At 43.7% G+C, this 26,954-nt stretch overlaps 1 protein-coding gene and 1 pseudogene across 2 annotated transcripts in view; both read right to left on the minus strand.

Annotated features, from left to right (window-relative positions):
* CDH1 (cadherin 1) overlaps nt 1-26,954 on the minus strand; it is a 96,802-nt gene that overhangs the window by 4,232 nt on the left and 65,616 nt on the right. The window contains exons 9-23 of the mRNA XM_080644614.1: nt 23,512-23,655; nt 23,234-23,389; nt 22,360-22,504; nt 20,176-20,351; nt 19,792-19,914; nt 17,137-17,280; nt 16,859-17,014; nt 15,976-16,120; nt 14,407-14,582; nt 14,013-14,141; nt 12,296-12,475; nt 11,048-11,292; nt 5,525-5,670; nt 1,681-1,905; nt 1,131-1,361 (exon numbers count right to left, since the gene is read on the minus strand). Coding sequence (XP_080500740.1) covers nt 1,131-1,361; nt 1,681-1,905; nt 5,525-5,670; nt 11,048-11,292; nt 12,296-12,475; nt 14,013-14,141; nt 14,407-14,582; nt 15,976-16,120; nt 16,859-17,014; nt 17,137-17,280; nt 19,792-19,914; nt 20,176-20,351; nt 22,360-22,504; nt 23,234-23,389; nt 23,512-23,655 — 2,521 coding nt within the window. The remainder of the gene's footprint in view (nt 1-1,130; nt 1,362-1,680; nt 1,906-5,524; nt 5,671-11,047; nt 11,293-12,295; nt 12,476-14,012; nt 14,142-14,406; nt 14,583-15,975; nt 16,121-16,858; nt 17,015-17,136; nt 17,281-19,791; nt 19,915-20,175; nt 20,352-22,359; nt 22,505-23,233; nt 23,390-23,511; nt 23,656-26,954) is intronic.
* On the minus strand, nt 8,255-8,687 carry LOC308235614 (nucleoside diphosphate kinase B-like; annotated as a pseudogene). Its single transcript has one exon. The product of its transcript is annotated as a nucleoside diphosphate kinase B-like (transcript).

Genomic DNA, 26,954 nt, shown 5'->3' on the forward strand with positions numbered 1-26,954 from the left:
AAATATATACACACTTAACAGCTGATAGCTCAGACGTAGAAGATACCGTGTCACAGCAAGATTCAAAGCCACAAGATAGGCATTTTGCAAGAAAGCACATTGTTCCAAAGGTGCGAAGGTGAAATACCCAAAACTATTTGCAAGAGGAAGATAGTCCACCCACTGCTTCAGGCATACAGAAAATTTGGATACAACATGGGTTTGCTCTCATAATAATTCAGATGGAGAATATATGGCTGGAAAACTAGCTGCTTATGGGTATAAAATTAATTATAGTGTTTCATAGAATGGAAGATTGCTGCTATCTTTGTTCTTGTTAGAACAAGAAAATCCCCTGGAAGAAATACCAGATTCTGTCCTGGCTGGGCAGCTCAGTTGGGTAGAGCATCGTCCCGGTATGCCAAGGTTGCGGCTTCAATCCTTGGTCAGAGCACATACAAGAAGCAACTATATAAGAATGTTACTGCCTGAGGGACTGGTACTACCCTGAGAAGCACTACCCTGAGGGACTGAGCACATACAAGAATGCAGAAATAAGTAAGACAACAAATCGATTTTTTTGAAACTGTAATGTCCAGCATCACGTGGGAGCTGGTTAGAAATGCTGAATCTGAGGCCCCACCCCAAACCGACTGGATCAAAACTGTCATATTGCAAAGAGACACAGACAAAAAAACAAATAAACAAACAAAAAAAGAGGTAATTTGTCTGCCCATGAGTTTGAGAAGTACTGTCCTGATGGACTGAAAGAACAATAAAATAGAAGGATTGGGCCCCCTGTTGCGGACCAGTAGTTTTATTGCTAGCTTTACCCAGTGGCCAGGTAAGTTTCTATTGAACAAGTACAAAAAACGTTTCACATAAATGTTAAAAGCACGCTTTAAAATTAAAACCCATTGCATTTTGAAGTTATTGATTACATGTTCTTACAAGCTGATAGCATTTTAAAGAATTCTCGTGATTGGCCACAAGCCTTAGAACAGCAAACACGAGAATTCTCGTGATCCGTCCGCAATGTGTTAATACAACGGGTGGCCTTCCAGTCTTGGACCTCTGACCTCTGAAATGTTCAGCAGGTGATAAACCTCCCCCTTTTTGGAAGTCAAAGTACACTGGCCAGCTGTACTTACTTAGCAAAGCAAGGATGCCTCCGAGAATCCCCAGGATGGCAGGAAGCTGCAATCCACCTTCGACAATGGCTGCGTTCCTCTTACAGCTGCTGACGGCCCCTTCGCAGTCACACACAAACACTTCTAAGGTGGTCACCTGGTCTTTGTTCTGGTTATCTTCGAGCCTGAGGTTTATTTTGTAGTCACCCAACTCTAAAGTTTTCTTTGGCTTCAAAGTGAGAGATTCACGTTCTAGAGGAAGCAACAAAAATAAATGATGGGATCAGGAGAGAGAAAAAAGTTTATTGCCGAATAAGATTATTAAGGAACTAAAGATGTCCCAAGCTGCTTGGATTGGAGATTCCTGAGCAGTATGTTCCAGAGTCAACCAGCAGGGAAAAGGGACGTTCAATGGAAGCCTCAGATGCAGAGGGGACAAGGAAACAAGCATCGAATGAAAGGGGTGACATCTGCAAGTTAAGAAGGGAATTTCAGAAGGGGAGGTGGGGGAGGGGGAAGGGGAAGCACGAAAGTCAGAGCAAAGTTTCCAAAATGAGATGCAAGTTCCCACCTGGGTCATTGTACTCAATGGTCCAGTTGACACTTGCCCCGTGTGTTAGTTCTGCTGTGTAAGGCGACGTGTTGGGGGGAAGATCTGGATCAATGATGTTGATGACATGAGGCTGTGGATCCCTCTGGCAGAATTCCAAAGTTCGAGGTTCTGGTACAGGGGCATTGTCATTCACATCGGAGAGGATCAGGAGAAGGGTTCCTGTTCCAGTAGCAGGTGGAGAACCTAAGAAGAAATACATAGGATATACCACAGCTCGGGAACACTGATGAATCCCTACTGCCTCCCACAGACTGAACCCAAAGCTTGTCCTGGCTCTTCAGGGGTCACCTGCCCACAGAGCCTCCTATCTTGCCAATCCCAGGGCATCTTCACTCCTGGTTGGGCAGGTCTCTGACATGCTAATTCCACATTTTGATAACAATTATTCAAGTTATTAGAGGCCTGGTGCACGAATTCGTGCACAGGTGGGGGCCGATTGGGCTGGGCAGGCCGGGGAAAGGGGCTACGGGTGGTAGGCCAGCCAACCCCGCCCTCGGGTCAAACTCCCAAACTCCTGGTAGAGGGGTCAATTTCCATATTAGCCTTTTATTATATAGGATTCCTCATACCAAGAGCACCCTCCTTCCTCCTCTTCACCTATCTTTATTCATTCATTAAATTTCCACCACTCTAAGAAGTCTGCATTGCCCCCACCAGCTCTCCCTTTTCTGAACTTCTATGGCTTTAAGGTCATTAGCAAATGGTTGAGCCTTGTAAAATAGCTCCAAGTAGATTTTCAAAATAGATTTGGAAGCTCATACACACTTGTTTTTTAAAAAATATTTTTATTAAGTTTTAGAGAGAGAGGAACGAAAAGGTAGAGAAAGAGAGAGAGAAGCATGGATGTGAGAGAGCAACATCAATCAGCTACCTCCTGCACGTCTCCTACCAGGGATTGAGCTCACAACCTGGGCATGTGCCCCCACCAAAATTGAACCAGCAACCTTTTAGTGCACGGGACAATGCCTGAGCAACACCAGCCAGGCCATACACACTTCTGTTTGCATTTCTTTTACATCCTGATATAGTGGCTAGCATATGGTAGTAAAAAAAAGTAGGTATTCAAGGAATCATCACCATCATCATGAGTATGAGTATATTATAGGGGGCGGGGAATAAAACCCAGGGGACTATATCTCAAACCTGTAAATAGTTATACCTGGGTGGCAAGACTGTAGTGATTATTTTTCTTTTGACCATTTTTTTTTAGTGGTTAAAAAAACAATAACCACATAGCATAAAATTGACCGTCTTTTTAAGTGTACAGTCCAACAGTCACCTTGTTGTGAAACAGCTCTCCAGAACTTTTTCACCTTGCACAACTGAAACTCTGTCCATTAAACAATTCCCTGTCCCCTCTCCAGTTCCTAGTAACCTCCACTCTACTTTCTGTTTCTATGAACTTGACTTTCATCCTCATGTTAGTGGAATCATACAGTATTTGTCTTTGTGTGACTGGCTTATTTCACTGTCCATCCATGTCGCAACATGTGATGGATTTCCTTCCTTTTTAAGGTTGAATAATATTCCATTATGTGTATATTCCATTATGTGTGTTATTCTTTCTTCCGTGGATAGATTTTTTTTTACTTTATCATGTAAATTTTCTGGTTTTAACAATGAGCATGTATCACATTTTTTTAAAGGAAACTTTTTTTAATGAACTGATAGATTTTCTTTTTTTTTTTTTTTTTTTTTAAATATATTTTATTGATTTTTTTACAGAGAGGAAGGAAGAGGGATAGATAGTCAGAAACATCGATGAGAGAGAAACATCGATCAGCTGCCTCCTGCACACCCCCCACTGGGGATGTGCCCGCAACCAAGTTACATGCCCTTGACCGGAATCGAACCTGGGACCCCTCAGTCCGCAGGCTGATGCTCTATCCACTGAGCCAAACCGGTTTTGGCAGAACTGATAGATTTTCTGATGAAACTTCATTCTTCTCGTAGACCTACACTGAGAATTACTGCATCAAGCACTAAGTAACATTTTAAGGAATCAATTAGAATGAACACATTCTGGCCAAATTAGGAAAACAGCAATGCTCATCCTTTCATATTCTGTCTATGAGTGCTTCTAGGCTACAATAGCAGCAGAGACTGTACGGCCTACAAAGCCTAAGGTGTTTACTTCCTGGCCTTTACAGAAAGCTTGTTGGCCCTTGGTTTAGATACCATTCCCTCCACTCATCTCAGGCCAGGCCAGGGAATTCCCATGCAGCCGGAGACAACTGGCCAGTGTGGGACTGCAGCTGAAGCAATGGGTTAGCTTTCCCTTTTATGCAAAAGCATTCTGTGCCCTAGTCAGTTCTGCTCAATGGCTACAGCGTCAGACTGCGGACCAAAGGGTCCTGGGTTCGATTCCAGTCGAGGGCACATACCTTGGTTGCAGGCTCCTCCCCAGCCCGGGCCCTGGTTGGGGCTCGTGCGCGAGGCAACCAGTTGATGTGTTTCTCTCACACTGGATGTTTGTGCCTTTCCCTCTCTCTTCCACTCTCCCTAAAATTCAGTGGGAAAATATCCTCGGGCAAGGATTCACAACAACAAAAAAGCATTCTGCGAATAGAGCCAGGGCCCTCTGCCTTGCCCTCTGCTTTCCAGATTATTAAGTCTGGAATTACTACTTCAGGAGGTTGAGAAATGAGAAAGGGGAAGAGAATTTAATCACAGGAAGCTAGCGGGTCTCTTTAAAAGTAATTCTGCGCCCTAGAGCATCGCCTGCAGACTGAAGGGTCCTAGGTTCGATTCTGGTCAAGGGCACATGCCTGCGGTTGTGGGCTCGATCCCCAGTAGGGGTGTGTGGGAGGTGGCCAATCCATAATTATCTCTCATCATTAATATTTCTCTCTCTCTCTCCCTCTCCCTTCCTCTCTCAAATCAATAAAAATATATTTTTTTATAAAAGTAATTCTGCTTCTGAGTATCTACTTCAGGGAAGTAGCTGCACATAGAGGCATGCACAAGGATGTTTACTTATCACTCATGTAAATAGTGAAGAACAGAAAACAACTTCCATGGTCTTTTAATGAGCAAATGATTAAATTATGCTGTATCCAGATAACATCATTTGATTGAAAAGAGGTACAGGCACATCTCGTTGTTTTTTGTGCTTCGCTTTAAAAAATATTTTTATTGATTTCAGAAGGGAGAGGGAGAGAGAAACATCAATGATGAGAGGGAATCAGTGATCAGCCGCCTCCTTCACACCCAACACCGGGGATCAAGCCTGCAACCTGGCCATGTGCCCTGACCGGGAATCGAACTGTAATCTCCTGGTTCATAGGTTGATGATGTTCAACCATTGAGCCACACTGGCTGAGCAATAAAAATATATTTTTTTAAAAAATACACAGAAATAGTCTGGAAAGAACCACACTTAACTAATAATGAGGATGACGCTAATAAAAATAACGACAGTCCTCATGGAGCATGTACTATGTAGCAGGCACTCTTCTGGGCACTTTTTACATACATTAACTCATTAAATTCTGATGGGATACTATCATTTTGTCAGATAAAGGAACTGAGGGACATAAAGATTAGGTAATAAGTTCAAGGTCACACATGCATTGAGCTTTAGTCCTAGGATTTAAATCCAGACAGCCTGGCTGCTGTGGAGAAGGAGTATAGAGAAGTGCTTGACTGAAATTATTTGCATTTTTGACAATGAGAATGCTTTTTGACAATGAGAATGCTTTTGTTAAAGAAAAGGAATGAACTCGTGCTTCCAAAAGAAGGGTGCGGGGCAAGGAAGTGAGCTAGGCGAGGCAGCAAAGCCAGAGAGGAAGGGTGGCCTTACCATTGTCAATAGCTATAATGAGGGCCGTGTATGTGCTGTTCTTCACGTGCTCCAAGTCCTCTCTGTCCATCTCAGCCCGAGTGGAAATGGCACCGGTGTCCGGGTTAATCTCCAGCCAGTTGGCAGCATCCCGCCAAATCCGATACCTGAAAAGACACAAGCTCTGGCTTAGATTGGAACAGTGAATAGCATGTAGCTGATGAATTCTAAAGTTCCTCTTTGTTTATCAGCTCCAACTTCTCTACAATTTTGACTTCCACCTTTTTTTTAAAATATCATACCTATACAAAAGTTGCCAGAAAAGTGTGATAAGCATCCATGTACCCTTCACCTAGATTCACCCGTTGTTAATATTTTGCTATATACAAAAGCTGACACACATTTACATAATGCCTTGTTTTGCTGAACTCACAAGAATACATTGCAGACATGATGTTCCTTAACACATTGAAATATTTATGAGTAATCATCTCCAAAGAACAAAGGCATGCTCTTATATAACCAACAATGTAACTTTCAATTTCAGAAAATATAACCTTTGATAAAATACTATTAATAAACATATGGTACACATTCAAATTGTCAATTTCCCCCAAACTGTCCTCACACTACACAGGTGATGGATGGTGTGTCCTTCTTGGTGCATCTCATTAGGAGGTACATGGCGCCTGTTTGTCCTTTTATTGATGTTCCCTTTGATCACTTGGATAAAGGAGGGGCCAACAGGCTTCTTCACAGTAAAGATAAGTGTTTCCTCTTTGCAATTAAATTATACTCTGAGGGGAGATAATCTGAGAATATCCTGTTCAACTAACTTTCCTCCCATAGATTTAGCAACTGTGGATAATTCTTGCCTGAATAATGAGTTCTATGATCCTTATGTATTTTTCAAAGCAAACTCTTTCAGAGTTTGGCATCACTCAGCACCCCTGCCATTAGCATTTGGAGATTTGGTGACTTGGGGATGGGCTGCTATAGTGGCATTTTTTAAAAATATATTTTTTTATTGATTTCAGAGAGGAAGGGAGAGAGAGATAGAAACATCAATGAGAGAGGATCACTGATTGGTTGTCTCCTGCATGCCCTCTACTGGGGACTGAGCCCCCAACCCAGGCATGTGCCCTGACCGGGAATCGAACCACGATCTCCTGGTTCATGCTCAATCGCTGGTCAGGCTATAGTGGCATTTAATGGTAGGCGTGAAACAGGCTAAAACTTCTTATGGTCATGCAGAGCAAAAAAAAAATGCTTTATTCAAAATGCCAAGTGAGTTCTTTCCATCATCTTCCCATGCCTCCATAAGGGTGCACGTGAATGTCCTGGCTGGTTCTCAAAAGGATCAACAATGCCAAAAGGAGAGGTCCTTATTAGGTCGCCCTCCAAAGTCACCATCCGGTTTCTAACTGTGATGATGAAGCATAGTTCCATTGGCAAATTTGAAATTATTGATGCTCACAGAGCTGGGGAAATTGCTGTGAACCTCACAGGCAGGTCAAACAAGTGTGGAGTAATCAACCCCAGATTTGATAAACAACACAAAGATCCTGCTTCCATCCCGTCAGTTCTGTTTCATTATACTGACAACTCCAGCAGGCACTGCACCATGAAGAAGCAAGACAAAAACACACAGGAGGGAAAATCTGGGATTCTTTTTCTAGGGATGTAATGCATACATGCAAATAAAATGCCTCAATGCGTTACAACAATAACAACAAAAAAGGCCAAAAGCCAAGAAAACACTGTTAAGCAACACCTTATTAGGAGTACAAACACCAATCCATCAGAAGACAAAGCATGAAAAACAGGAACATAGTGGTCAGTTATTCATTGGGCTCATGGAAAGGCTCAGAAAGGCAAGCAAAAAAACCTAGGGAGGTAAGAGCCTTGGATACCTATGGGTTTATCCCCACTTCCTTAGAAGTACAAAGCAATGAACTACACAGAGTGGTCTTTACCCAGGGGTAAGGGCCGCTACACAAACTATTAAGACTTGGTCCCTGACCCAAGGGAGGCTTTGAACTACCTATTTCACTACTGCAAGCTAAATTATCAACCCAGCCTGGAAACCCCTGGAACAAAAACACTACAACGTTATTTTAGTTCTTTACTATCCTTTTGAAGTTTGATTAAAAACACATCTTTTTTTGGCATGGCTCAGTGGTTGAGCATCGAACTATGAATCAGGAGGTCATGGTTCAATTCCCAGTCAGGGCACATGCCTGGGTTGCAGGCTCCATCCCTGGTGGGGGGCATGCAGGATGGTAGCCGATCAATGATTCTCTTTCTTTCCTTTTTTTAAAATTTAAATTCTTTATTGTTTAAAGTATTACAAATGTCTCCTTTTTCCCCCATTGACCTCTCCCCGGTCGCCCCCACGCCCCAGCACATGCCCTCACCCCTCCCAACCCTCACCTCATCTCCATTAGTTATGCTCATATGCACGCATACAAGTCCTTTGGTTGATCTCTTACCCCCTCACTCCCCTCAATGATTCTCTTTCATCATTGATGTTTTAATCTCTCTCTTCCTCTCCCTTCTTCTCTGAAATCAATATAAATATATATTTTTTTAAAACACATCTTTCCCCCGCCCAGTTTCCAAAGGCTTTATTGGTAAATGTGCTTCAGAAAAGAATGATCAACCCTATTGCTTCCAAGTCAATGGAATGAAGAACTATGTCCAGGGACACATCCAAGTGGAGCCAAAGAGGACTCGGGCTTTGTCCACCTCTTATTCATAGATCCAGTCAAAAGCACAAGACTTGTAGTCAATCAATTCTTCAGGCTTACACCATAGGATGACTTCTCTCTCGGCACTTCTTACTGAATCACTGCCGACATGAATGCAGAAGTCTCCGAGAATGATGCCTGGCTTAGAATCTGCTGGTTGGGTCTTCCAAAGCATCACTATCCCTGTCTTCACCACATTCAGCCCCACCCAGACCATGGCCACCACAGGCCACAAGTTCATGTACCTCACCAGCCTGGGGTAGAATGGGTGGTCTTTTAGTTCAATGCTGTGCTGCTTCAGGAGTTCCTCAGAGGCCCGAAGGAACTTCATGGCCACGAGCAGAATCTCTTCTGCTCGAAGCACTTTATGTTGCCAACCAGGCCGCGCTGCCGTTAGGCTGGATGGCGATGAAGGAGCCCTCCCTGTTAGCCATGGAGGGAGAAGTGCGCAGGCAGGTGTCAACCACTGCGCTGCCAAAAACATATCTTATCCAGCCCTTATATTTTGGACCACAAAGAAGAATCCTTGGATTATGAGCAGTACTTTGACTGCATGTGCAAAATTATGGTATGTTTAAAGCAAATCTCAAACATCAGAAGATTTCTTCTGCAAACACTTCAGCATGTATCCTGTATAGAAAAGGTTTTTCATATTTACTTATTTATTTATTTATTTAGTTAGTTAGTTAATCCTCATTCGAGGATATTTTTTTTCCCCATTGATTTTTAGGGAGAGTGGAAGTAAAAGGGAAAGACAGAGAGAAATATTGATGTGAGAGAAACACACCAATTGGTTGCCTCCTATAGGGGCCCTGACCAGGGCCTGGGCTGGGGAGGAGTCTGCAACCAAGGTATGTGCCCTTGACCAGAAATGAACCTGGGACCTGTTGGTCCATAGGCCGATGCTCTATCCACTGAGCCAAACTGGCTAGGGCGATAAGATTTTTTAAAATACATAATCACAATGCCACTAACACACACAACAATAATAATTACTTAATGTCATCTAATGCTGAGTCTTGGTTCACATTTCTCTAATTGCCTCAAGGGTGTTTCTGATAGTTGGATTGTTGAACTCACAGTCAAGCACAGCCTACACATTCCAGCTGGTTGGTTAGTCTCTTAACACTCTTTCCTCTATAGCAGTCACCCTCACCCTCTTGCCATTTATCTGTTGAAGAATATGTCATTTGTCATACAATTCCCACATTCTGTATTTGGCCGACTGCTCCCTCTTAGGATTTAAATTGTTTCTTCATTCCCTGTAATTCTTCAAAATCAGACCCCAAGACTTGATTAGATTCTGTTTCAACTTTTGTTTTCTCCAAAAACGATTTCTTAAGTGGTGATGGGCACAAGCTGTCGAATCCCACCAAGTGGCACATCAAGGCGAGTTGTCATTGCTTTTTTAGTAAATGTTAAAATTAATCAAAGATGTGGGTGTTATCAGCCTGGTTCCTCCATTTAAAATTCCCCATCGTCCTTGAGCTAATGATGCTCACGGCCACTAAGATCACTGACCGGACCCTCCACACAGCTCATCCCGTGCAGTGTGCACGTGGTTTAAAGGTTTACGAGCCCTCTCATTCAGGACAGAAGTAACACTTCCGGAAAAACCTCAGAAGTTGAAGTCACACTTAAACGCTTTCAGTCTGCTTCTTTTAAGTTTCATAAGTCACATGCCTGGAGGCTAAAACACAAACACCATCCACAACAATATCACACTCAATTACCAAACAAACTTGACTCTCCTCTGGATTTTTAATTAATTTTTTATTTTTCAAATATATTTTTATTGATTTCAGAGAAGAAGAGAGAGGTAGAAACATCAATGATGAGAGAGAATCATTGATTGGCTGCCTCCTGCATGTCCCACACTGGAGATTGAGCCTGCAGCCTAGGCATGTGCCCTGACCGGGAATTGAACTGTGACCTCCTGGTTCATGGGTCAACACTCAACCCTGAGCCACGCTGGCTGGGCTTGCATAACATTTTTATAAATAGTTCAGAGGTTCTGACAGGTTCCTCTAAAGTAGGTATTAGCAAGTAGAAATCTAGCTCTCTGAGAAGAGAAAGTGAGTACAACAGAGGAAAGGCCTCCATTACCCCTGGAAAACACACTTACTAACAAGACATGTGTGTCATGTTTGGGTTTGTGCTTTAATAGTTTTTCCTAGTCAAACCCAGCTCTCAAAAGTCTAGAACACTGTTGCTGTTGGTTTGTGTGTATTTTTAGTATCTGTGGCTGTAATTTACTCCACAGAGGTGCTTTCAAGTTTAAAGAGAACAATAAACTACTTATAGACAATATCATGTATGTAAATTAAAACCACATTCCTCCTATACTATGTGAACTCAAAGAGAGGAAGCACGGTAATCCTAGAATGGCTAGCTATAGAGGGAAGGGGAAAAGGTGTGGGGAATGGAGATAAAAAGGAAATTAAAAAAAACAAAACAATGCCGAAACCGGTTTGGCTCAGTGGATAGAGCGTCGGCCTGCGGACTGAAGGGTCCCGGGTTCGATTCCGGTCAAGGGCATGTACCTTAGTTGCGGGCACATCCCCAGTGGGGGGTGAGCAGGAGGCAGCTGATCGATGTTTCTAGCTCTCTATCTCTCTCCCTTCCTCTCTGTGAAATATCAATAAAATATATTTTAAAAAAACAAAAAAAAACAACAAAACAAAACAATTAACAGAAGGGCTTGCACAGACCAATGATGATAAAATGTTATAAATTAAGTACTTTATATACATACACCCAGTTGCTCCAAGTCAGTTGAAAAACCCACACTTACGTTATCTTCTGGTCCATGAACGTGTCCGGATCCTGGGCAGTGTAAGATGTGATTTCCTGTCCCACTGGAAAGTCTTCAGGCACCTCCAGTCTCTTTTGGGGAGGCATGAAGATGGGGGCTTCGTTCACATCCATCACATCCACGGTGACGGTGGCTGTGGAAGTAGACAGAGTGACCTCAAAGGGGACCACATTCTTCACTGTCACGTAGAGAATGTACTGCTGCTTGGCCTCAAAATCTAAGCCCTAAAAAAAAAAAGTTTTAAAAATGTTATATTAGTAGAAAAAACAACAACACACGCTTAACTATTGCTTTTGGTTAGCAATGTACCAGTGATCCTCAACTCTGGCTGCATTTGAGTTGAAACCCCCCCAGAAGAAGAAGAAAGATGAACTCATGAAATCTCAAACAGCAAGCTTCAGCTAACAAACACTAGCACGTTAACTCAAGAGCAGTGAGAATGGTCATGTCTTGTCTGACATGCTGTCCATGTGATTGCAGATGGACAGAAGATCCTGTGTGACTTGGGAAAGTTAACCTCTAGGCCTGTTTCTATACCCAAGAAAATAGGAAAAGGAACTACCTCACATTTAATAATAATAATTATTTAATAATAATTATTATTTTAAAATAATTTTAAAAATCACTCATGCCCGGCCAGCATGGCTCAGTGGTTGAATGTCAACCCGTGTACCAAGAGATTGCCTATTCAATTCCTGGTCAGGGCACATGCTCAGGGGCTGGATCCCGGAGAGGGGCATGCGGCAGGCAGCCAGTCGATGTTTCTTTCTTTCTTTCTCTCTCTCCCCCCACTTTCCCTTCCTCTCTTTCTAAAACCAATTTAAAAAAATCACTCAACTTCTTATTTTCAACTTTCCAAGACGTCTTTCAATCAGTCATATCTGACCCATTTCTAAAATAATTCAGGAAAATAGCAGAGACCAATAAACCATTTTTGCTCTCATCTGCAAAATGGATATGGACAGTAGGCAAATGTTTCAAGGAAAGAGCCTATTAAAACAGATGGTACTTCCTCTTCAATTTTAGTATGCTGGGTAGGAGCTTCCTGACTTCTCACAGGAGCCTAAAGAGTCACTGCAAATCCCAAATGGTCCACAGAAACTGGGAAAGCCAGCCACCTCTCCCCCCCCGAATATCATGTTAATTTACTGAGAAGACAACGGGGACAAGGGAGTCGGCAGCTAGCTGAGCTGTCAGTTTCTGCATCTTGCCAAGCACCATACAAACCTTAGCCGTTTTCAAAATGCCATCGTTGGTTTCTGGGTCTGTGGTGACAACAAATTGGTCCTTGTCATTTAACACAGTGTACACAGCCTCCCACGCCGCGGTTCTGGGGAGGTCGGCATCCGTCACTTTGAGCGTAGCGATTATGGCATCAGCCTCATTCTCATAAACCTGCCCCTGGTACTGCAGAACAAAGGAAAAGATGGGTCACCTATGACATCCTGAGACACGATAGTGAAACCAGGTCTCAGGGGGCTAAGGGAATGCTCAGAGGAAGTGCCACCCAACCAGAAGGGCCTTTCTTTCCTGTCGGTGGATCAGGTAGCACTTGGGAGTACCTAAAGTAGCTTTCCAAGGCCCTGGCTATCCGGGCCTCTCAGCACACTATGGCTCAGGTGTTGAGTTAAGAATTCTAAAACTCTAAACTTAGTCTACAAGAACCTCATTTGGTTCTCTACACTGTTTTGCAGTTCTTGCTATGCATCAAGCTCCCTCTTGATTCAGGGCATATCCTTCTGCATGCGCAACACTTCCATCCTCCCCTGTCCCACACATTTGCCAACCTCCTTTTGGGTCTCAGTACAAACGTTACTCACTGGCACAATGTCTAGGTGAGGGTGGCAGACACTGCTAATTGCCTCCTGAATATCCAGTCTCCCCTGCTTCACTTACGGGATTGCTGGAGGCAGCAATGTTCCCAAATAAAATACTCTATTTCCAGTCTTCCTTTGCAGACAGCAGTTGCTAATGGGATGTAAACAAACTTTGTGGGATGGGTCTTCCCAGAAATAATTGGACTTAACTTAGCAGCAATGCCTTTTGCACGCCTTGCCCTTGCCTCCCTCCTGGGCCACAAGGTAACATTGGGGATGGAAGTCATACCCCAAAACAAAGCAGGTTTAGTCTCCATTGACAGAGTAGACTATCCACCTCTGGGTTTTTTCGGACACAAAGAAAACGTCAACCCTATTTGTTTAAACCCCAAGAGTCTAGTCTCTGTTACTAACCATTGAACTGATTTCTAACTAATACAATACGATTTAAGGTTCTTTTGTGGGGCATAGTCCCTTCTCCTGGACTGCACCCTATCCTATATAATAATCCTATATAATAAAAGCCTAATATGCAAATCAACTGAATGGCGGACCAACCAGTGGACGACCAGTTGCTATGACGTGCACTGACCACCAGGGGGCAGGCATCAACGCAGAAACTGTCGCCAGCCCGCAGGCCCAGGCCAGCCAAGGCGGGTGCCAGCGGCCTCCCCATCCCCCCCGATCGCCCTGCCAGTCACCCCACAGATCAACCCTGATCGCCAGCCAGGCCTAGGGACCCTACCCATGCACAAATTTCATGCATTGGGCCTCTAGTTTAATATAATTGCACACAATTATCCATTTAAGTTGTCTAACATCTCCCTAGACAGACTATCAACTTCATGAAAATGGCATCTTGGCCTTGTTGGTGATAATATCGCCAGTGTCTAACATAGTAAATTTGCTACCAAGATACACAATACAAGGACATGGCTTCAATCGATGCTTTTTGCCACTTCACAAAATTCTGCCAATAGGCACCAGATAAAGACAATAGCCACCCCAATCTGCTTGCTTCTTAAAGTTCACTAGCCTGGGGAAAGTTTTCCAGGCCTTCACTCAGGAGCAGTTGTAAAACGACAAAGAACCTTTCTTTAGAAACCATCAAGGAGTTGCAGAATTACCGTGGTTGGGTCAAATTCCGGAGGGTTGTCGTTGATGTCAAGGACCGTGATCACAGCTTTTGCAGTTGTGCTTAAGCCTTCACCTTGAAGGTCAGCAGCTTCAATCAACAGAGAGTAGTTGGGAAACTTCTGCAGAGATTGAACACACCCAAGTTAGGACCAACAGCCACATCAGCCCAGCCCATAGCATAGACACAGAATATTTTATCATCTGCATAAATGCCGGCCTACCAGCCTGTCCCCTAGGCACAAAACCTCTGGACACATGTTTAGATGCAAAGCTCAGACCATGACCAGATAGGTGGTAACTGGCCTCCACAGAGTTTTGCGTTGTCCATGGATTTAGCTAACGTGCCTTTGCCCATAACACCCTCTGGATCTCTTCCCCTCTAACCTCACGGTCCAGCCCGGTAGTGAGCACACTGATGACTCCTGTGTCCTTGTTGATGGTGAACATTTGCTCATGAGGCTCTTTAGGCTCTTGGCTGATGATCTTGTAAGCAATGGCAGCATTGTAGGTGTTCACTTCATCGTCCGCGTCTGTGGCTGAGACCTTCATCACAGAGGTTCCTGGAAGCATCGAAGGAAAGGAAGACAGTCCAGCTGCATTCAGGGTCTGGGCAGTACTGCTCAACTCAATTCTGTCCAGAGCGTTAAAGGTGGGGCCCCAGGGACACACTGTGTCACAGAGCTTCTGATTGCTAATTTCCAAATTTCTTACCAAAGTGCTACCAGAGGAAGAAAGCCCTCCCCCAGATGAGCAGTGTTCCAAGAACTCAGTTTTTACAGCAAATATTTGGGGTGGAGGTGGGTGTGAGGAGGAGATGGGGAATAGGGTGAGGGTTAAACTACAGCATTTTGCCATGTCTCTCATACTGAGTGAATAGCCTGAAAAATCGGAAAAATCTCAAGACTGCCGCAATTGGCTTCTAGGCCACAGCTTCACCTGAGAGAATGGGTCCTTGGAGATCATTGCCTTCAAGGTGGGAGAAAATATTTATAACACAAGTGACTGACAGGACTAGTTCTAGGACATCTAAATAACTCTAAGAGTTTATAGGAAAAAGGCATATAGCCCAAGGGAATAAAAGGGCAAACGACTTGAATAGACAAGTCGTCAAGGAGAAACTCAAGCCTGTCTGGTATGGCTCAGTGGCTGAGCGTAGACCCAGGAACCAAGAGGTAGCCAGTTCAATTCCTGGTCCCGACACATGCCGGGGTTGGGGCTTGGTCCCCACTGTGGGGTGTGCAGGAGGCAGCTAATTGATGATGTTTCTCTCTCATCAATGTTTTTATCTCTCGATGCCTCTCCCTTTTTCTCTCTCTAAAAAAAAGTTCAATAAAAACATTTTAAAAAAAGAAGAAACTCAAATGGCCAACAAACATATAAGATGCTTAGCCTGTTAATAATCAGAGAAATGCACTTTTAAATTGTACTGAGAAATCATTACACATTGACTAAAGCTAAAAAGTCTAACAATTCCAGGATATACATTGCTGATGGAAGTGCAAATTGGTTTGACCACATTGGAAAACAGTTTATCACCATGTAGAAAAGTAGGCAAAACTAACAGGATTTTATCTAGGGGCAAAAACACACAATGTAGAAGACAAATTAAAAACAAACAAACAAACAAGGGAATAATTACCACAAAGAACAGGAGGGCAGTGTCTACCTCTAAGGGAAGGAGAAAAAAATGTGATCAGGAAAATTGTATGAGGGGTTCATACTACCGATTAGTGAAGGAAGGTTGTATTTAAATCCCTTTGATTTTATACACATTTTTGCAGGTAGAGTGCTACATGCATGCACACGAACAGTGTACACACACACACACACACACACACACAGTGGCTTTCAAAGAAGTTGTATCCACATGAAGGGCCTGATCCCAAATGCCAGCCCCAACACACTGGGGTTCAAAGGACCTAAGCATCTTTCTGGGTATTTGGCTCCTCTTACCTGGGAGAGCACCTTCCACGACAGAGCCCTCAAAGACCGCCTGGATGAACTCGGGCCTGTTGTCATTCTGATCTGTCACCGTGATCACAATCTCCATCGGATCCTCAATTGCATTCCCGTTGGAAGACACAGCGTGAGAGAAGAGCTGCAAGAGCCAAGGGAGGGTTACGTGGGCCCCAAGGAGAAAAGAAGTGGGAGAAGTGGCCCAACCAGAGAGGGGGCTCCACCTGGTGTCCCCTCCTTCCCACTCTCTGAGACCCGAGTGCATGGACACCTGCAGCAGAGCCCTTTTCTCACCCACGTGCTGCTGCTCCAATGAGGTCAGCACACTGGCTGAGAGCATGACATGTGAAGACCTGAGGGCTGGAGAACACTCCCACCGGGTCAGAGCTCCCATTCCCCACATGAGGGCTGGGGTGCCAGGCCCAGGAGATAACGGGGGAAGCCTAACACTCTGACTTCTTCACAGCAGGGTAATATTAGCCCTGGCCACGCCAGTCTGTGTGTCCTCCTGATTTTTCTGCATTTGGCATCAATACATTACTTCCCAGCTTCCCTAAGCTCACTACGCTACGGGGCCCAGAAGTGGTTTTTGCTCTCCAACATCATCACTGGCCTCTACTTTTAGCTCCAGTAGGCTGATATCTTGGGTCCAAAGTTATGCATGAGGCATAAGGACTCTCCCCACTTCATTCCGAACAACAAAAATAATTTAACAACCCCCATATCCAGGTTCTGTCATTTCTCTTTATCAATAGGTCACAAAGTGGCAAATTAAGCCCCTCATATGTCCAGAGTGTCGGATCTAGGATCCAAATCGGTTGACCAAACAATTTTGGAAAGATGGGACCCCATCATTAATAAGCGTCTAAGAGATACTCACTATGTACTGGGCAATTGCTTCTCTATCCAGAGGCTGCGTCACCTTTAGCCATCCTGTCTCTCTTTCAATAATAAACACACCGACAGGGGGGGCATCAGCTCCTTGGCCAGTGATGCTATAGAAAACCTGTGTCTCTTTGTCTCTGTTAGATTTGATCTGGTGACAAAACAGACACAGAATTAGCAAGGGAGCATCCTTACATTCGGTCTTTCTCCTTCCTCTCCTTGGTCCTTCTCTGCCAAATTCCTCCCAAAGAAATAGAGAGCATCCTTCTCTACCTGGACCAGATTTTTAGGAAATGGGCCTTTCTCATTTTCTGGGCAGCTGATGGGAGGGATAACCCAGTCTCTCTTCTGTCTTCTGAGACCATGGTGGGAGTCGGGAAATGTGAGCACTTCCGTCTGGGCTTCAGGGAGAGAGTCCTAAAAGGAAAAGAGATGAACATAATGAGATAATTCATGAGAAATAATGCCCACCAAACAATCCAATCTATCCAGTCAGCATCTCTATCCTTGTGGGGATAGCGAGTGATTTTAAGTTAGTAACAAAATTAACAGCCCAAACAAAACCCAGTTAAATGCTTTGCCATAATAAAGAAAGTGTTCTCTTTTGATCTTCATTAGTATCCAGAGTTCAAGTAATCATTATAGATGCACGATGATAGGTTTGTGGGTTTGATGTTATTTTACAAGTATTTTAAGCCTACAATGTCACACTTGTCATGTTTTTTAAATTTTATTTTTCCATTCCAGCTTACATTCAATATTATTTTATACTAGAGGCCCGATGCAAGAAATTTGTGCAAGAGACGGCAGGCACCAGGGACCAGGCTTCCCTTGCAGACCCAGCTTCTTCAGGAAGGCCGTCTGGTCTAATTAGCATATTACGCGCATATATATATATATATATATATATATATATATATATTAATATATAGATTGCTTTATCATTTATGGAGATATATATAGGTTAATTTCAAGTGTACAGCATTGTGGTTAGATAATCATATACTTTACAAATCACACCTGTCATTTTTAATAGAACAGTATACTCCAATGATTTTGTATCAGAGCTTTTTCAACAACAGGATATCCTGGTGTTTTCATTTCTTTTCCTTTATATTTTTCCTAGGGTTATAGGTCCCCAAACAGAGTTATCAGCCCAAATCAGTAAGTTTTGGGAACTGGTACTAAGAACTACTTTGTGATAAATACAAATCCCTTACTCTTGTGGTGTCATTATATCTTTAAGGTGTCCATTTGTCCTAACAGAAGCTGTGGGATGAAAACCAAAAACATCCTTTGAGACCTGTATTAAACATTTTTCATGTGAGATAATGACAACGTTATGCACACAAAGGGAAATAAGATAGCTGATGATGGAAGGGAAAAAAATCTTCCAAATTGTCTAAGTGTTTTAAAGTGATTAGTGCTAACAAGGTCAAAGTTCCAGAGGACAATTCCATCCCCCACCATCTATAAAGTCACTGGTCACCGTTTGCCCAATTTGATTCAAGCCCTAGTTTCTGGTGTGTTTTTTTAATTTTACTCAAAATGCACAAGACAAACATGAGATGTGACCAGATATCACCACAAAAGCCTTCCCAAGTCTGCATAGTACACACACACACACACACACACACACACACATACACACCATCTTCATCCTCACATTCACCTCCTAGAGAAGCAGTCCTGCCTGGGTCAAGCGCAGGCTCTGGAGTTAGCTCCCTGGCTTGGAATTCTCACTATTCACTTGTGTTTCATGGGCAGATTATTTAACTTCTCTGCCCCCCAGTTTGCTAACATCTAGGAATGGGAATAATATTAGTACCTACACCTCATAAGGTTCTTGGGAGGAATAAATGAGATATTAATGCCTGAACATAGTAAGTGCTCCATAAATGACAATGATGGAGAGGATGTTTGAAATGGTTGGAGAACTCTGAGTTATGGTTTTAATTAAGTCAAGTTTGGGACTTGACCCCACACAGAAACAAGCACAAACCCGACTGTCAATACTGTAACCTAAGCATAAACACCACCCTCTTGCACCGCCATGGTGGTGAACCAGCACTGATGAGTGCAAACAGAGTCACTTTCTCCACTGAAGAGGGAGACAAAGGGAAGGCCTTGCTGACATCAGGATTACAGAATATTTTCAGAGAATGATAATGAATGACGATGAGCACTGTGCTGGCAAAACATAACATTAATGTCTTCCTGTGTATAATTAAAGGGAACCGTGCCCAAGCATACTGAACATGGAATTCATCCCTCAGAAAAACGGATACATTAGAATGAGAAAACCCACCAACAAAGAGAAAGAAATGCAAAGTCAGATATAAACTTATTCTCACAACGCGCAAAGCCCCCACTTTATTTATGTATAATTAACAAGTAAAAATAGTGCCTGGTATTAACTCAGAAAAGTTTGTTCAGTGAATAAATAGAACCTGGTAAGTTTCCTACCAAGATGCTCAATACAAGGACATGGATTCAATAACTGCTTTTTGCCACTTCACAAAATTTTGCCAAGGGGCACAAGACACAGACAACAGCCACCCCGATCTGCTTGCTTCTTAGTTTAAAGTTCAGTAGTGTGGGGAAAGTTTTTTTATGTTTTTTTTTATACATTTTTTATTGATTTTAGAGAAGAAATGAGAGTGAGTGAGAGAGAAAGAAACATCAATGATAAGAGAGAATCACTGATTGCCGGCTTCCTGCATGCCCCTACTGAGAATGGATACTGCAACCTGGGCATGTACCCGTCACTGTAATCGAACCAGGGACCCTTCAGTCCGCAGGCTGATGCTCTAGTCACTGAGCCAAACCGGCTAGGGCTGGGGAAAGCTTTCAAGGGCTTCCCTCAGGAGCAGCTGTAAAGCGACAAAGGACCTTTCTTTGGAAACTATCAAGCAGTTGCAGAATTACCTTGGTTGGCTCAAATTCTGGAGGGCTGGCCTCAAGGACCGTGATCACAGCTTTTGCAGTTGTGCTTAAGCCTTCACCTTGAAGGTCAGCAGCTTCAACCACCAGGGTGTAGTTGGGAAACTTCTGCAGAGATTGAACACACCCAAGTTAGGACCAACAGCCACATCAGCCCAGCCCATAGCACAGACACAGAGATTTTATCCTCTGCGTATTTGCCGACCTACCAGCCTGTCCCCTAGGCACACAACCTCTGCACACATGTGTAGATGCAAAGCTCAGACCATGACCAGATAGGTGGTAACTGGCCTCAGCAGAGTTTTGCGTTGTCCGTGGTTTTAGCTAATCTGTATTTTCCCACACACCCTCTGGATCCCTTGCCCTAACCTCATGGTCCAGCCCGGTAGTGAGCACACTGATGACTCCTGTGTCTCTGTTGATGGTGAACATTTGCTGATGAGGTTGTCTAGGCTCTTGGCTGATGATCCTGTAAGCGATGGCAGCGTTGTAGGTGTTCACTTCGTCGTCCGCGTCTGTGGCTGTGACCTGCATCACGGAGGTTCCTGGAAGCATGAAAGGAGAGCAAGATCGAGTCAAGCTGCATTCAGGGTCTGGGCAGTACTGCTCAACTCAACACTGCTCAGAGCGTTAAAGTCTGGGCCCCAGGGACACACCATGTCATGGTTCTTCTGATTGCTAATTTCCAAATGATTTAACATAGTGCTAGAGGAGGAAGGAAGACTTCCATCAGGTGAGCAGTGTTCCAAGACACTTTGGGTGAGCGTGGATGTGAGGGGGAGAAGGGAAATAGGGTTAGGGTTAAACTAAAACCTTTTGCCACGTCTCTTATACTGAGTGAACAGCCTGAAAAACAGGAAAAATCCAAAGATTTCCACAACTGGCTTCTCGGCCACAGCTTCACATGAGGGAAGGGGTCCTATGAGATCATTGCCTTCAAGGTGGGAGAAAATATTTATAACACAAGTGACTGACAGGACTAGACCCTAGGACATCTAAATAACTCTAAGAGTTTATAGAGAAATACAAATAGCCAAAGGGAATAAAAGGGCAAAAGACTTGAATAGACAAGTTGTCAAGAAGAAACGCAACCCTGTCTGGTGTGGCTCAGTGGTTGAGCGTCAACCCAGAAACCAAGAAGTCTCTGGTCTGATTCCTGGTCAGGGCACCTGCCAGTGGGTGGGGCTCATCCACCAGTGGGGAGCATGCAGGAGGCTGCCAATCAATGATGTTTCTCTCTCATCAATGTTTCTATCTCTCGATCCCTCTCCCTTTTTCGCCCTCTAAAAAAAAAAATCAATAAAAACATTTAAAAAAGAAAACAAAGAAATTCATAGGCCAATAAACATATGATAAGATACTTATCCTATTAATAATCAGAGAAATGCAATTATAATTGCACTGAGATATCATTCCTCATCCACTAAAGCTTAAAAAGTCTAATAATTACAGGACATACGTGGCCCATGGGCGCACAAACTGGTTAGGTCACCTTGGAAAACAGTTTATCATCATGTAGAAAAGTAGGAAAAACTAACAAGATTTTTATCTAGGGTCAAATTCACACATGGAAGAAAAATTTGGAGAGAAAGAAAAAAAAAATAATTACCACAAACATGAGGGCAGTATCTACCTTTATGGGAAGTAGAAAAAATGTGATCAGGAAAATTGTTTGAGGGACGTAAACTCTGGCAAGGATCTATTTAGTGAAGGAAGGCTGTTTTTATTTTTACTTTATTTTTTAAAAATTTTTCTTAACATTTTCTTTTCCTAGGTTTTATTTATTGTAAGAATCTATAATAATAAAAGTGTAATATGAGGGGCAATGAGGCAGGCAGGCAGAGGCAGTTAGGGGCAATCAAGCAGGCAAGCAGTTAGGGGTGATTAGGCAGGCAGGCAGTTAGGGGTGATCAGGCAGGCAGAGTGGTTAGGGGCGATCAGGCAGGCAGGCGAGTGGTTAGGGGTGATCAGGCAGGCAGGCAGAGGCACTTAGGGGTGATTAGGCAGGAAGGCAGAGTGGTAGGGGTGATCAGGCAGGCAGGCAGAGGTGGTTAGGGGCGATGAAGCAGGCAGGCGAGTTGTTAGGGGCACTGAGGCAGGAAAGCAGAGTGGTTAGGGGCAATCAAGCATGCCGGCAGGCAAGCAGTTAGGAGCCAGCGGTCCCGGATTGTTAGATAGTGCAAGCAGGGCTGAAGAACCACCCCCCTCCACCACCCCGTGTGTGAATTTCATGCACCGAGCCGCTAGTACAGTATATAATACATAGAATGTACAAAAATGTGTTAGCACCTGTTTATGTTATGGGTAAAGCTTGGGAAGGTTGTTTTTAAACCACTCTGATTTTATACACGTTTTTACAAATAGGGTGTTGTACACATGTGCAAGCACAGTGCCCTCCCCACACACACACAAACACTTACACCCCCCCACACACACACACAATGGATTTCACTGAAAGTCTGTCCACAAGAAGGACCTGACCCCAAACGCCAGCCCCAACACACTGAGGTCCAGAGAACCTAAGCATCTTTCTGGGTATTTGGCTCCTCTTACCTGGGAGAGCACCTTCCACGACAGAGCCCTCAAAGACCGCCTGGATGAACTCAGGCCTGTTGTCATTCTGATCTCTCACTGTGATCACAATCTCCTTCGGATCCTCAATTGCATTCCCGTTGGAAGACACAGCGTGAGAGCAGAGCTGCAAGAGCCAAGGGAGGGTTATATGGGCCCCAAGGAGAAAAGAAGTGGGAGAAGTGGCCCGACCAGAGAGGGGGCTCCACCTGGTGTCCCCCCCTTCCCACTCTCTGAGACCCGAGTGCATGGACACCTGCAGCAGAGCCCTTTTCTCACCCACGTGCTGCTGCTCCAATGGGGTCAGCACACTGGCTGAGAGCATGACATGTGAAGACCTGAGGGCTGGAGAACACTCCCATCGGGTCAGAGCTCCCATTCCCCACATGAGGGCTGGGGTGCCAGGCCCAGGAGATAACGGGGGAAGCCTAACGCTCTGCCTTCTTCCCAGCAGGGTAAAATTAGCCCTGGCCACTCTGGTCCTGATTTTTCTGCATTTGGCATCAATACATTACTTCCCAGCTTCCCTAAGCTCACTCCGCTACGGGGCCCAGAAGTGGTTTTTGCTCTCCAACATCATCACTGGCCTCTACTTTTAGCTCCAGTAGGCTGATACCTTGATCCAAAGTTATGCATGAGGCATAAGGACTCTCCCCACTTAATTCCGAACAACAAAAATAATTTAACAACCCCCATATCGAGGTTCTCCTGTCATTTCTCTTTATCAATAGGTCGCAAAGTGGCAAATTAAGCCCCTCATATGTCCAGAGTGTCGGATCTAGGATCCAAATCGGTTGACCAAACAATTTTGGAAAGATGGGACCCCATCATTAATAAGCGTCTAAGAGATACTCACTATGTACTGGGCAATTGCTTCTCTATCCAGAGGCTGCGTCACCTTTAGCCATCCTGTCTCTCTTTCAATAATAAACACACCGACAGGAGGTGCATCAGCTCCTTGGCCAGTGATGCTGTAGAAAACCTGTGTCTCTTTGTCTCTGCTAGATTTGATCTGGAGACAAAACAGACACAGAATTAGCAAGGGAGGATCCTTACATTCAGTCTTTCTCTTTCCTCTCCTTGATCCTTCTCTGCCAAATTCCTCCCAAAGAAATAGAGAGCATCCTTCTCTACCTGGACCAGATTTTTAGGAAATGGGCCTTTCTCATTTTCTGAGCAGCTGATGGGAGGGATAACCCAGTCTCTCTTCTGTCTTGTGAGACCACGGTGGCAAACAGGAAATGTGGGCACTTCCGTCTGGGTTTCAGGGAGAGAGTCCTAAAAAGAAAAGAGATAAAAAAACAACAACACATAATGAGGGAAGTAAAAGGCATCCAAATTGGAAAATAAGAAATTTAATTTTCATTAATTGCAGATGACATGATATTGTACATAGAACACCCTAAAGATTCCTTCAAAAAACTACTAGAGGAGAAACCAAGATGGCGGCATAGGTAAACACCTAAACTGCTGCCTCGAACAACAATTTCAAAACTACAACTAAAAGACAAAACGTCTATCACCCAGAACCATGGGAAAGCTGGCTGAGTGGAAGTTCTACAACTAGAAGGAAAGAGAAAAGAGCATTGAGATGTGCACAGGCGCTGAAAAACTGAGGTACGGAGGTGCGCGAATCGAGCTAGCCGCGGCGGGCAACTGGGCACGCTGCTTTTTTCAACCCGAAGGGAGACAAGCTCCCGATTACTCTGAACTCCAGTTTCTGGGGAGACGCTGGGGACCCAAACTCCTACGGGGAGAAGCTGGACTGTCTGCCATCGGGTCGGAAAGTGAGGGTGACTTTCTTGCAGAGTTGCGCCCAGCAATCACTGTTTACTGCGCTGAGGTGCAGGATGCGGGGACTTGGAAACGAGGACACACAGAGACGGCTGACTGGCAGCCATCTCTGTTTGCCACGCCCTAGCCTAGTGACTCCCTGAGACCCCGCCCCCGCACAATCTACAAACCCACCCAAGCTCCATGCAGCGGCATTTGCAAATAAATGGTCTGCCCTATTGCAGCTTAACCTAACAAACTGCAGCTCTGGTCAGACAACTCCAAAACCTCCAAACCCCAAGCAAAGAGGAGAAAACTGTAGTTCTCGCTGTAGCTCCTACTGGGTGGCCTCAGATAGTAGCTGACCTGCACCCCATTGGAGATCCAGAAGCTAGTGTATCCAGTGGTCAGTGTGAGACGACACCAGATTTCAACTACTCACATCCATAAGTGACACATTCAAGAGGCAGACTCAGTGAGCACCAAAGCCCCACTGAAGCAAGTCCTGCCCCATGAGCGTGTCTCCAGCACAGCAGTTGTTCCATTATAGACACAGCAGGTCCTCACAGCCAATTGGCCTGGAGGTCAAGTCCTCCCAGTGATACCAACAACAATCAAGGCTTAACTACAACACACAGTCCAAAAAGGGGTGCACCAAGAGTGTCTACCTCAGGTAAATGGGAGGCCGACCACTGGGCCATATAGGACACCTAGTACACAAAGCCACCCTACCAATTCAGGGAAGCAGCAAAAATGCGGAGACAAAGAAACAGATCACAAATGAAAGAAATGGAGGAAAATAAACGGCTGGATATAGAGTTCAAAACCACAGTTATAAGGTTTTCCAAGAATTTCCTAGAAAAGGCCGATAAATTTAGCGAGACCCTCGAGGATATGAAAAAGGACCAACTAGAAATTAAGCATACACTGCCTGAAATAAAAAATATTATACAGAGACCCAACAGCAGACTATAGGAACGCAAGAATCAAGTCAAAGATTTGAAATAAAAAGAAGCAAAAAACACTCATCTGGGAAAGCAAAAAGAAAAAAGAATCCAAAAATTTGAAGATAGTGTAAGGAGCCTCTGGGACAACTTCAAGCATACCACCATCAGAATTATGGGGGTGCAAGAAGAAGAGAGAGAGCAAGATACTGAAAACCTATTTGAAGAAATAATGACAGAAAACTTCCCCCACCTGGTGAAAGAAATAGACTTACAAGTCCAGGAAGCACACAGAACCCCAAACAAAAGGAATCCAAAGAGGACCACACCAAGACACATCATAATTAAAATGCCAAGGGCAAACGACAAAGAGAGAATATTAAAAGTAGCAAGAGAAAAACAGTTAATTACCTACAAGGGAGCACCCATACGATTGTCAGCTGATTTCTCAACAGAAACTATGCAGGCCAGACGGGAGTGGCAAGAAATATTCAAAGTGATGAATAGCAAGAACCTACAACCAAGATTACTCTATCCAGCAAAGTTATCATTCAGAATTGAAGGTCAGATAAAGAGCTTCACAGATAAGAAAAAGCTAAAGGAGTTCATCACCACCAAACCAGTATTATATGCAATGCTGAAAGGTATTCTTTAAGAAGAGGAAGAAGAAGAAAAAAGTAAAGATAAAAATTATAAACAACAAATACATATCTATCAACAAGTGAATCTAAAAATCAAGTGAATTAAAAATCCGAGGAACAGAATAAACGGGTGAATATAATAGAATCAGGGGCATAGAATGGGAGTAGATTGATAATTCTCAGGGGGAAAGGGGTGGGGGGGTGCGGGAAGAGACTAGACAAAAATCGTACACCTATGGATGAGGACAGTGCGGGGGTTAAGGGCAGAGGGTGGGGTGGGAACAGGGTGGAGGGGAGCTATGGGGGGGGAAGGAGAAACAATTGTAATAATCTGAACAATAAATATTTATTAAATTAAAAAAAAACTACTAGACTTAATAAATGAATTCCGCAATATAGCAGGATACAAAATTAACACCCAGAAATCTATAGCCTTTTTATGCACCAATAATGAACTCACAGAAAGAGAAATTAAAAAAACAATCCCATTTACCATGGCAACAAAAAATATTAAGATACCTAGGAATAAACTTAACCAAGGAGGTAAAGGACCTGTACTCAGAAAATTATAGGATGCTGAAAAAAGAGATAGAGGAAGACATAAACAAATGGAAGAATATACCATGTTCATGGATTGGTAGAATCAACACCATTAAAATGTTCATACTACCCAAAGCAATCTATAGATTCAATACAATCCCCATTAAAACACCAATGGCATATTTCAAAGACCTAGAACAAACTCTCCAAAAATTCATCTGGAATAAAAAAAAGACCCCGAATAGCTGCAGCAATCATGAGAAAGAAGAACAAAGTTGGAGGCATCACAATACCAGATATCAAGCTATATCACAAAGCCACTGTCCTCAAAAGTGCCTTGTACTGGCACAAGTACAGACATAGACCAATGGAACAGAACAGAGAACCCAGAAATTGACCCAAGCCATTATGTTCAATTAATATTTGACAAAGGAGGCAAGAGCATACAATGGAGTCAAGACAGTCTCTTCAACAAATGGTGCTGGGAAAATTGGTCAGATACGTGCAAAAAAATGAAACTAGACCACCAACCTACACCATACACAAAAGTAAACTCAAAACGGATAAAGGACTTAAACATAAGACGGGAAACCATAAACAGCTTAGAAGAATCCATAGGCAGCAAAATAGCAGACGTATTTCATAGCAATGTCTTTACTGAAACAGCTCCTAGGGCAAT

This window comes from Plecotus auritus (assembly GCF_963455305.1).
Source record: "Plecotus auritus genome assembly, chromosome: 10".
Classification (NCBI taxonomy): Eukaryota; Metazoa; Chordata; class Mammalia; order Chiroptera; family Vespertilionidae; genus Plecotus; species Plecotus auritus.